Source organism: Labrus bergylta, chromosome 5, assembly GCF_963930695.1.
Source record: "Labrus bergylta chromosome 5, fLabBer1.1, whole genome shotgun sequence".
In the NCBI taxonomy this organism is placed as follows: Eukaryota; Metazoa; Chordata; class Actinopteri; order Labriformes; family Labridae; genus Labrus; species Labrus bergylta.
In genome coordinates this window covers 30299481-30311218 of record NC_089199.1, presented here as the reverse complement: position 1 = coordinate 30311218, position 11738 = coordinate 30299481, and the positions used below count along the sequence as shown (strand labels likewise).

Below are 11738 nucleotides of genomic sequence, written 5' to 3'. Positions count from 1 at the left end.
ACTGAAGTCGGAAGAACGACTTCCCAACTCTGAAACCTTGACCCTCCGAGGGGCACATGAACGCAGCAACAATCCTGACTGAGTAATAATTTAAATCATCAATCATTCATTCTGAAGGTCATTAAAAGTATTCTTTATTTACACCATCGTTTGTACACATCACTTTGAACAGTAAGATTTTACGGGGAAAGGGTGGAGACAGAGCACACACATATTTACACCAAATTCTTTTTTTCAGACCCGGAGTGACAGTGAATATGAACGGAGAAGTGAAGACAGCGTAACAGTGTTTGTTAATCATAGAAAGATCAGAAACTGTCCCTGAGGTGTTCGTCAACAAAAGACAAGACTGGTTTGTTTCAAGGTGCGCCCAACTCAAAGAATTTAAAACACAACATGGTAGTCGAACATTAGAAAAAACAGCTGACGGACAGAAGTGGAAAATCTATAAACCACTGACACCTGATCGAGAAGAACGTCCAAACTTAAAGACGACTGATGAATTTGGAAAAAGGTTTTGTTAACAGGGTCATAGTAGGAATAAAACTCATTAAATTAAAAGTCATAATCTGATAAAACAGCTGGGCAGACGCATAAAAACTCAAGAAGGTGTGGGGGGGGGGGGGCAGGTTACCACGAGTGCAGCAGTATTCATTATTTCTACATTTTGAACGCTCTTTCCTTTGCATACACAGTATACAGATATATATCTCTCTCTCTCCATGACAACACATTCATCAATCCCCAACGATTTACATCTTTGAACTACGGATGATTTTCCCAACATCCATCTCCACCAGAGCTTCTTTCACTTTTCTCTTCTCAGAACCCGATACGTTTGAGCGTGATGATGATCGGACACCATCTGAAGAAAAAATAAACTCCCCTACAGAATAAGAAGTCCATCAGATGATCTCATGAAAAACGAAGAGAAGGTGACAAACATGAACAAATATAAACCTAAAACTTAAGTAAAGTTGAAATGGGATCAAGTCTTTTGAAATAAAGTCACAAGTCCAGTGTGGGGGGGGGGGCTCCTCAGCTGTCAATCATCTCCGACAGTTCCTGCAGCAGGTCGTCCTCTCCGATGGCAGGGTCCATGTCTCCCTCCATGTGGTCGTCTGTGAACTCGCTGATCAGCTCGTCAAAGTCGTCAAACGCAGAAGAGGAGGCAGCGGCGGCGGCAGCAGCAGAAGAAGAAGACGCCGAGGCAGAGCGGGATGCAGCTGCGCTCAGTCTCCGGGACTTCGGCTGAGCGGGCGTCTTCAGGACCGGGCTGAAAGGAACACAGGCTTGTTAGTTATGAAGAGACAGAAAAACAACCATCATCCATTTACACTGGAGCTGTCTCCTTTTTAGGGCATGGCTACATACACACATTATTCTGTTCAGTCTGATTGTACCGACGGTGACGCGTTTGTGTTTTCATAACGACTTTAAGTTTCAAGCTCTCTGTGAACTTTTACCTTTGGGGGACTGTGCAGGAACTGGCAGCAGGAACACTCGACTTGGTTTCTTGGCCCAGGCTCTGTGAGAAAACGGGGACTGTCTGGAGATCTTCTGTCAGCGGGCTGGAGCTGCAGACGGAGTCCAGCAGGTTGCTGGGGCAACTGGGGACAGCTGAGCTCAGCAGAGCGTCTGCACTGGAGGACGGGGACACCTGACAATCAAGAAAAGAAACTGGAGGTCAGTAACAGCAATTTATTTAACTTTAGGTCAATTAGCTCCATGCAAAACATAAAAAGACACCAGCTGCATTAGAGGATACAATATATAAATAAAACTCCAGACACGGTCTTGGCACCTGCTCCAGGAAGACAAAGGACAAATAAAATCATAACTCCTGGCCCGACCTGCTAACCCACCTGTTTGTCTTTCTCCTGAACTGACTCCTCCTGCACTGAGGAGGCGCTGTTTAGAGGTTTAACAGCAGCCACCGCAGACCGCTCTGCTGCCTTCCTCTTCTGGCCGGGTTTCACCTGCACTGGCTTCACCACAGACGGCTTCACATTCAGCTTGGGCCTCACTGGAAGAGAAACAAGGCTTTAATGACATTGTTTTGTCTCTCCTATAAGCAGGATTTGTTAGACACATGAGGATGTCTAAGTCTAAGTATGTCAACAACAGAAACATGGCGTGTAAAATCAGATGATGTCATAATTAAAGCTGAAGTACCTCTGGTGTCTGCAGTGTGTTCTGGAGTCGTCTTCTTGTTGCTGTTCAGTGTTTTCTCCTCTGCAGCAGCACCTCGAGGAGCTGCTCTGGCTTGTTTGGTTGGTGACAGTGTGATTGGGGTCCTTGTGTTTTGGTCCGGGACCTCCCTGGAGCTGCTGGGGCTCTGTGAGCGGGAATCTGTCTCTGGTGGAGGAGAGCTCTGCGTCGCAGGGACCGAGGTAACGACGGCTCCTCGTGCACCGGTCGTGCTGTTCAGAGGGGAAGCAGCCTTGGATTTGAACGGGATCAGCTTACGCACAGGGAGCTTCTGGGTGGAGGTGGTTGTATCAGGGACTTGGGAGGTCGTAGAAGGTGATGAAGAGCCGGTTGACTTAAAACTGACTCTTGCAGGACTCTTCCTCTTTAGCGGTTCCTCGGGGGTCGGTTTCTGTGAGAGTTCTGCTTCGGCAGAGTTTTTAGCCTGCTCCTCCATCTCCAGCTTACGAAGGCGTTTCTCCTGCATGATCTCCTCGAAGGTCTTCACCTTGACACTGATACCGTTGGCATTGTTGGTCTACAAATACAACGAAACACTCGATTAGTCCAGACCCATTGTGTTGGCACAGGAATACAAACTGTAGTATCTTTAGAGCCCTCACCTCAGGAGCAGCAGCTCGAGATTTTTGGGGCTTCTCTGTCACTTCAGGAGTCGTCTCTGCAGCGCCGTTACTGCCTGCTGGGTTCAATATGAAATAACGGTTAGTATGCCCCACTGCTGACATGAACTATTATGTTCCTGATGTCCTTTTAGCCCCTTAAATATGTTTTCTCTTTAACTAATTCAACTACATCATTCTGTGTTTCACAGTTCAAGCACGAAGTAGGGTCGAGTCCAGTCGTGGATAAAGAAAATGTTAAAAGATTAAAGACATAAGTGAGTACTTCAATCAAGCATTCACTCTTGGGGGCGCTGGTGAGCCTAGTGGTTGATATGCATGCCCCATGTACGGAGACTGTAGTCCTCCAAGCGAGCTGCCCGGGTTCAAATCTGATTTGTAGCTCTTTTCCCTCATGTCATTCCCCCCATCTCTCTCTCCCTGGTTTCTGACTCTATCCACCGTCCTCTCTCTCTCTCTCCCTGGTTTCTGACTCTATCCACCGTCCTCTCTCTCTCCCTGGTTTCTGACTCTATCCACCGTCCTCTCTCTCTCCCTGGTTTCTGACTCTATCCACCGTCCTCTCTCTCTCCCTGGTTTCTGACTCTATCCACCGTCCTCTCTCTCTCTCTCCCTGGTTTCTGACTCTATCCACCGTCCTCTCTCTCTCCCTGGTTTCTGACTCTATCCACCGTCCTCTCTCTCTCCCTGGTTTCTGACTCTATCCACCGTCCTCTCTCTCCCTGGTTTCTCTATAATGAACTGCCTTCTATGTTTTTTGTGTTCAAAATGTCAAATAAAGGTTACTTTTGTTTAACATGTCACACACACGTGGGCTTATTCCATGTTTGACATTTGCTTCCTCTAAAATAGTGGGCTAGTGGTTGGTTTGCACGACTCATGTACAGAGGCTACAGTCCTCAAAGCAGACAGCAAGGGTTAAACCTGAGGCTCCATTGCAGCATGTCATTCCCCACTCTCTCTCTCTCCCTGATTTTTAACTCTACCCACTGTCCTATCTCTATAAAAAAAAAAAGGTACAAAATAAACCTTGGAAAGTGATTCACTTTTTTGATTGGATCTGCTCTTTTCACATTCAGGAAATCATACGGCCAAACATGACACATTTATGATAACATCTTTGTATAAGGAGGACACACAGATTCAAAACATGATTCAATCTGTTAAGGACAAATAGGAGGCCGGAGAGGAAGTGGTGTCTTACTTTCAGAAGCAGGAGGTTTCTTTATGCGCATCAGACGAGGCTTCTTGGCTCTGTTCTCCTCAGAGTCAGAGCTCTTCTTGTTTTCCGTCTCTGTCGTCTGCTGAGTCTGCATCCTTGCTGCCTTTTCTCTGCGGATCTCCTCCAGGGTCTTAACTCTAACTTCCCCCACGTCTGTAACATCAGGACCGGGCCCATCTGCGTCCCGGCTCTTTGCTGGACCTTTCTCTGCAGTGTTCCTCGTCTTCTTGGGGCTGGGGCTCTGCTCCTGCTGCTGCTCCTCCTCCTCCTGCCTGTTCTTCTTGGCTCGGAGGATCTCAGAGAACGTCTTGACCTCGCTGATGGAGTCGTCTTTGAGGGTGATGGCTCGCCTGCCGCCCCTGGTGGGTTTGGTAGCGGTGTTTTTTGTAACGTTGGGTTCTGCAGCGTCATCTGAAGAAGGGTCGTCTTTCTGGTTCTGAGACTTTGCCGCCTTCTCCTGTTTGATCTGCTCCAGAGTTTTGATGCGGATCTGCTCAGGAGCTTTCTTAGGCTCTGTGTTGGTCTCAGCTACGGGTAACAATGAAAAATGTATCAGTAATGGTTATGATTCATGTCTTTAAAGATGAAATAATGAAGTATTTCCACATGTCATGTTCTTCAGTCTTCTTACCTGGGTGAGAGGGTGAAACAGACCCAGCAGACAATCCAAGTCGCTCCTTAACAGGCTTCAAAGCTGCAGAAACAAACAACAAGTCTTTAAAACGATGAACCAAATCAAAGCAACTCTCTGCTTGTGTACACATCTCATCGTTAGTGTATTATCAGCATGATCGAGAGAGAAAGGCCACTCACCCTTCTTAGGGGGTATCAAGGAATCTTCTTCTACAACTCTGCCCAGACGCTCGGCCAGACTCCTCTTCAGTGAGACGCCTTCTTCACGCCTCGAATCTACATCAAGGACAGGAAATGAGTTTTTATTTTAATCCGTGCTCAAAAGCATTTCGAGATTTATCAACAAAGGAATCAAATATGTACGAGCAGTAAATGTACCCGTGTTGGACATCTTCCTTCCAAGCCTTTCGGCCACGCTGCCTCTTGGCCTCCCCGTTTCTTCAAAGACAAGCGCGTCTAGTTTTAAAGAGGGGAAGAAGCACTAGGTAAGAGAAGTATAGCAATGACTAGACTAGATAACTGTCTAGCTGGCATCAAAGACTTCTGGATTTATTCCCGGCAGAGCTGCAACAAGAAGTCGCTTGAAGGAGAATCAGCAACTATTTGACCATATGTTCTTTATTTCAGTCATATTTAAGCAGAATGTTTTTTCTTATATTTGAGGATATGCTGCTTTTCTTTTTCATTTATGGTGTCATGTACGTAGAAGTGATCTTGGGTTGGGACTGCTGGGTGGACTACAGAAGTTATTTTAGAGCATCGTGTTGGACTCTCAGAGATTTTAGACTAAACATGAAAGTGATCTGCAAGAAAATCATGAATGAAAATAATTGCTTGTCAACCTCAGTCACCAACACTTCTTTAAAATGAAACTGACTAAGTAAGTAGAATCTGAGGAAGGGTGCCGAGCTGGATATCAAACGTGCTGAAACAATGGATTGCTTTCTTGTCTTTACCGTGTCTCGGCTCAAAGATGGATGGATGAAAAAGCGAGCGGATGTTTTCTTTCTCTCCGTTGGTCGAGGCGTTGGCAGTCTGGATCGGGTAACCGGCTCTCTTCATGCTGGCCTTCAGCGCCTTCCTCAGCCGGATCTCCTCAAGGGTGCTCACTCCAAAGTTCAGCGAGTCGCCTGAACACACACAACATGACCCACACACACACACACGTTAATTATTCAAAAGCTCACACAGGATTTGAGAAGGAGAACTGTTCTGGCCGCAGATAATGAAGACTCATGTTCTAAAAACGTTTTCTCTGAACGGAGTCTCACCTGATTTTTGTAGTTTTCTAGGAGAAGGGCCGACTTTGCCGTCCTCTCCCTCCTCTGAGAACTGGTCTGTAAAAACATTAACAAGCATGAGTGGGCACATCCTCTCTCACGGTGAGGACTAGACGAGGCAAAGAAGAGATCAAATCCAGCTCACCATCTTCATCCTCGTCATCGTCTGCAGGATTAATCACCACTGGTGGGTGAGTGGGGCTCGGCACTGGCTCCTGAGCTTCTGTCTTGATGACGCCTCTGAGCTGAGGGTTTGCAGCCGCAGTGGGAAGAGGAGCAGCTGGTGCGGGCGCTGGTTCCTCCTGCGGCAGCTCCTCACTCTTGATTTGACCTTGAAGAATGACATAAATGATGAGTTCTGTCTTTCATACAGTGGCAGTAAAACGGTCTTAATCTTTAGAAGAAGAAAAAAACACACTCACTTTTATCTGCTGGGACGAACATGCCATCGATGTAGCGGGGCTTCTCGTGGAAGAAGGCACAGTGTGGCTTCTGGCAGCCGGCCATTTGGTTCTCCCAATAACAAGAAATCTCCTTTCGGTTTTTCTGTTTGGATGAAAGAAATCAAATTAAACATGTAACAAAATGCAAGAAGGCAATAGGCTCATCACATCTCAATGAGGTCCCTTTCCACAAACGGCGTCCTAAGCCGTTTTGAAGCTATGTGTGTGTCCACCTAGAGTTCGGGAGCTCTTGCATAAAGCGTTTGTGCGCTTGTCTGTCCCGTCTCTATGACAACTGATTCTGCTCTGTTGCTTATAACTGCATGTTTTATATTTAAGATCGTTTTGATCGCAGCCGACACGGTTTGCTAAAAAAACGATTGCGTCCATGTGTGATTGTGGTGGCTGCACTCTCTGTAATGATGGCAAGTCTCAGCATTTTATTCAGGTATATTGGTCACATCGATAAATAGGACAGAGACAACTTTTTAGATGAAAATAATTAGGTATTACAAGTTTGTCCTATAAACTGGGTTTTACAGTAAATAAAGCTTACTGACTGAAGCATACTGAGTATGCTTGTTATGTGATCGCCTTAAGAGTGCATCGAGTGTTTCTCCCGACAGGTCCAGAGTCCGGAGTGGAGCTCCTGACCCAGGTTTACAGGGAGACTTTTATCTACCCTCCGTTAATGGTCATTTAAGGCACAAACAGCCTCAAATGGGCAAAGCTAGAAGGGGATATACTTTGCGTTTCCTCAAGTCAACAAATGTATTTTTTGCTTACTGTGATCTCCATGTGGCGAAACTTGCAGACGGTACGGAAGCAGCGTCCCTCCTGCCAGAGGTTACAGACGGTCTCGTTGCCCATAGCTGCCTCACAGTGTCTAAAGGGGCAGCTGTCTCCCTGCAGGACAGATTTTAAAACAGTCAGATACTGCTTGGTTTCACAATGTTTGAATATGCGAGGTTTGAGGCTCAAGCTTACTTTGCTGCAGCTGGAATAGTAAAAGAAGTAGCAGTCGTCTCCATTGTTGTTCATGTTAAGGCTGGTACGAGTCTTCAGTGGCGACGCTGATGAGGTTTTGGTCTTCAGATCCAACAGCTGGGTCTCTTCAGGGCCAACAGGACTCTCCCTGACGGCAAAGAGCACAGCAACAAGTCAAAAAAACAGAAAACCAGATTCCTATTTCATCATCACTTTAATCACACACACATCTAAACATTTGAAGCTTACACCAAGAAACCTGTCAGAACTTCTTTCTCGGTTTCTTACACAACAGAATGAATTGCTGAAACTTTAGTTTTGTTTTGATATCTGGTGAAGAGAAACTGTGACATGTTGTGTGTAAAAGAGGAAGCTTTGTCCTTTTAAGTGTTGAAACATTCTTGTATCATCAGATGACTCCAAGTTAAGGTCTCTTTACCGAGAGTCACTGAGGGAAATTATCAAAAATCCCTAAACAACGATATCCGAGAAATGTCAAGAAGAAAGGTTGGCATGAAATAAAGCGTAAGCAACTCGTAGCCAGTGCACCTTTAGAAATATTTGTAATCTGTAAGTGAGAGTGTAGTGAATGCCAACCAGCCGGTTGTAGTTGTAGCATGGTGCCACCTTTACCTGAGGTGGCTGAGAAGTCGTCTCCCTCTTGAGCGCAGTGCTGGTAGGGTGGCTTCTCGGTGGTATCGAGTCCTGAAGGAACACTTGATCCATGAGATAAGAGGAAAAGGGGGATGGATCGCCCAGAGACACTTGTCTTCCTACGACATCCCTTTTCTGAGACTCTCTGAGACATCTTTATCTCCGCCATGACTGCTAAGCATTAGTGATAGTTGAAAGTCCTTTTTTTTTTTGTTTTTTTTTTTAACTTATATATTTTTTTAATCATTGGTTTAACCAAAGGAAAAAATGAATACGGGGACATTGACAGCCAGAGAAGAAAAAGAAAAATATAGATCCAAAAATGCTATAACTGGTTGGGCAAAAAGGGGAGGAACAAGGGGGTGGTGGGTGGAAAGAAAATCCTCAGCTTCTTCTTGGGCTCGCAGGCATTTTTGCACACTTGGTGGCAGAAGAAAAAAAAACTGGGCAGGATATTCGGACTTCTAGGGATTCTCAGCTGTTGGTTACCAATGCTGAAGACAAAAAAAAAAAATCTTCTGCCAATGTATTCTCAACAGAAGGGAGGGGGAGCTATCCAGTATCCAGGGATCCCCCGAAAAGGCCCAAGAGGATGGATTAAAACCTACAAATCAATCAAAAACAACAACACTCCCCGGAGAGCTGAAAAGGGTTATTAGGAGACAGATGTGCACAAATACAGCAGGAGACATTTTCCACACAGAGGCACAGCATCGTGAGACAAATATGGCTTCCATAATGAGCCAATGCTTAACTAGGATGAGGCTGTAAGAGACCCAGAGAGGTGGACAGGCTGACTGTCACTACACCTGATTATCAAACCATGTGACTATGATAAGCATCTCTTTATCCCGGATCAAAAATAACTATTTCCATTGTCACAGGTCCAGGCCTGAGTTGTTTACTTGTTGTAAACATGCAGCCCTGAATAACCACTTTGGCTTCCATCTTACATTGAGAAAACAGCTTTAAGAGAAACTAAGATTTTAAAAATATTGATTCTCTGCGTTAGAGGATTTCAGTATGTATCCTGGGCCAGTAACCACATAACGACTTTATAATAAAATCTTAAGATTGTCCATCATAGGAAATGTTTTTTTTTTGTCAAAGAACAAAACGTACAGGTCACCTTCAATGTATGATCCAGCTCTGGAACAAGCATCTAAACCAAAACAGTCGATAAATCAATCACATACTTACATATTGAAAACAAAAAAAGTGGCCCTAAAGCAGCTGTAGAGATACAGGTGTTATGTCGAGATGTGCTACCTTGACGAAAATGTTACCACAGCGCAAAACAGTAGCAGACGTAGCTCATATCAGATAATGTTACCAGCACAAAATACAATCATTTGATTTACTATTCACTCAATATGCATTTTTTCAGAGTATATGAACATTTTTAGAGTACATAGAACAAGTTTCGTTACTCTTATTGTGTAAGAGCCGCGTGGTAGCACATTTCGAAGGGTAGCACTATTCGACGTAACACCGGGCAGAAATAAAAACACCGCTGTTACGTTAAATTTAATGGTCACACTTGGTTAATTTTATCAGTAGAAATAAAATACTTTCACTTTATCGAATCATAACATTATAACTTAATAGTTTCGTGACGTACATGTAATTTAAGTCGCGCTAACACGGGCCTAACAAAAGCACCGTCTAGCTAGCTTCACGCTAAACGCTGTACAGACGGTTATAAATACGGATATATTCACTTTGTACACCTCGAGACTACAGTGTAACAGCCTACTGTGATGTGTAAACAGTGTATGCAGTTTTCATTACCAGTTCCGGGTTTTAAAAAAGACTTTTAAAAAAGGTAGGAAAGAAAAGCGTCCCGGATCGTTTCTCTGCCGAAGCCGCACTTTGACTAAAGCAAAATGGCGGCGAGACGAGAAAAATACGAGGGTGGGCCGCTCACTGTGGTGCGTTTACGTCCGGCAGAAAGATGGTAAATTTGAACGGTATACAGCAATCTTCATTCAAGTGCTGAATGTATGATACAATTTCATGTCAGGAAGTCGTTTTCAAGACTCCAGCGTGTTCAAGCGCTTTTAAAGGTAATATGGAAGAAAAAAGTATAGACGCTATGAGTAATGTGTGTTTAATATTATAATCTAAGTCTGTAGACGCATACAGTTATTTATAATAATATTAGTTTTGCAAATTACAATTTTTGTTTTTAACATTGAAGCTAACAGTTATTTTGGTCCACATAGAAATTGTTGTGAAATTTTGACCTTATCCTCGAAAATGTCCTCGACTTTATTGCATAATGAGTAAAAAAAAAATCTTCCTCCTCTCGTTATCTTATTTGTCATTTACATGTGTTAGTCTGATCACTGTCCACATACGTATCTTTATTCTACTTTATTTTGTGTCTTATAGTTTAGTCTACCCTGCACTGTCTTTGCTGCTCCATGCATTTTTAATTCATGGTGAAGAAGGGCTTTGCAGTTGAGGAATTATTATCCTATTCTTTGTTGTGCATGCAGTAAATACAATTAAAAGTACATTTTCCTCCAGACTAACGATTGCAAAACACAGAAAACCAGTCACAGGCAGATAGGGTTCCCAAAAGTTAATCTAACCTATTTGATTCGTGTCAAATGAATGTGGTTCTGTTATTCAACTTCCCCCTTTCCTCTTTAATTCTTAAGCAAATGCTACTGATCCATATTCCTGCTGACCCACCAGTTTGTGAGCACAGAGGGTAAAAGCTGCTCCAGCAGGCCATTGTCTTCCCCGTAGATTTCAGCCATTGTCTCCATAAGAGGTTATTCTGAAACTATATATTACTTTATAAGATCATTAAATGGTTACAAACAGCTCAAGGCATTCAATTTTCATCATTTACCATTTAACCTCCACCCACCTCACGCTGCTTCAAGGATTTTTTCACAGCTTCATACCAGTATCAGCATGTCGGCCATCAATCCATCCTCAACCCCAACACTTTGAGTCCCGGCCAGCTGCGGTCTGCAGATGCCTTAACTGGATTTCCCCTGATTCCAGGCCTCTCTTTACCTTTGGCTCCTGAACAACAGACTATAAACGGATTGCTCTTACTAATCTTCTGGGAGTCGAGGAACCTGAACTCGATCCTATGATCATCTACATTTGTCTCCTGCCTCTGTCCCTCCCCATGCCTACGACCCTTGACTTTTTTTACTACAACAATGGTAGCCTTAGTGTAAGCAATGGTGATCCACCATATCAGCTGGAACTTAAGAAAAGAGCGGTCTCAAAGCTTTGGAGTAAAAGTGAGGTGACAATCCCATTCAATAATGTGTATTAATGGGATTAGTTACGTCACTTTACACTTTACAGCCTCTAGCATCAGTGTGTGAGTGTGTAGGTGTGACCTGCGGTGTGAAAGCGCTTTGAGTAGTCAGAAGACTAGAAAAGAAATATACAAGCTCAAGTCAGTTTGCCATTCGTGTGAGGATTTATAATCTCTCACAGGAAGAACAGGTGCTGCAGAGCGAGCATGCTTCACATCATGCTCCAAATGGTCAGTGACTCCTTTCATCATTAATAGTATAAAGTTGTCAAACAAACATGTATGCATCTTTTTTAAAGCTGGTGTTTCACATAAAGTGCCATAAATATTCTTTGCAAAAAAGATAAACTGGAGCTGCTTCTGCTGTCGCACAGTGCAGAGCAGGAGTTGAAGCAACAG

At 44.0% G+C, this 11738-nt stretch overlaps 1 protein-coding gene and 1 non-coding gene across 3 annotated transcripts; both read right to left on the bottom strand.

Moving 5' to 3' along the window:
- Positions 1–117: 117 nt before the first annotated feature.
- Positions 118–9928, bottom strand: zc3h11a (zinc finger CCCH-type containing 11A). 2 transcript variants are annotated; one of them, XM_020648399.3, is made up of 17 exons: positions 9842–9926; positions 8030–8101; positions 7397–7544; positions 7196–7315; positions 6389–6512; positions 6112–6297; positions 5958–6023; positions 5643–5816; positions 5065–5142; positions 4867–4962; positions 4685–4747; positions 4036–4581; positions 2814–2890; positions 2176–2728; positions 1866–2026; positions 1467–1660; positions 118–1276 (listed from the first exon to the last, which is right to left on the bottom strand). In XM_020648399.3, the coding sequence occupies exons 3-17, from the start codon at positions 7448–7450 to the stop codon at positions 1039–1041; spliced, it is 2730 nt and encodes a 909-aa protein (XP_020504055.2). In that variant the 5' UTR covers positions 7451–7544; positions 8030–8101; positions 9842–9926; the 3' UTR covers positions 118–1038. The 2 variants fall into 2 exon arrangements, with proteins under 2 accessions (XP_020504055.2, XP_020504056.2); XM_020648400.3 differs by having other exon boundaries at positions 2814–2887; positions 8030–9928.
- LOC114921025 (small nucleolar RNA SNORA26) lies at positions 7018–7137 on the bottom strand. Its single transcript, XR_003809326.2, has one exon. It is a non-coding gene; the product is annotated as a small nucleolar RNA SNORA26 (small nucleolar RNA).
- Positions 9929–11738: the final 1810 nt, after the last annotated feature.

Coding starts and splice junctions, on each gene's coding strand:
- zc3h11a (XM_020648399.3), bottom strand. CDS start 7,450: ATGAACAACAATGGAGACGACTGCTACTTCTTTTACTATTCCAGCTGC. Junction 7,316..7,396: donor ACTATTCCAGCTGCAGCAAA/GTAAGCTTGAGC, acceptor TCTGTCCTGCAG/GGAGACAGCTGCCCCTTTAG. Junction 6,513..7,195: donor TTCGCCACATGGAGATCACA/GTAAGCAAAAAA, acceptor TCATCCAAACAG/AAAAACCGAAAGGAGATTTC.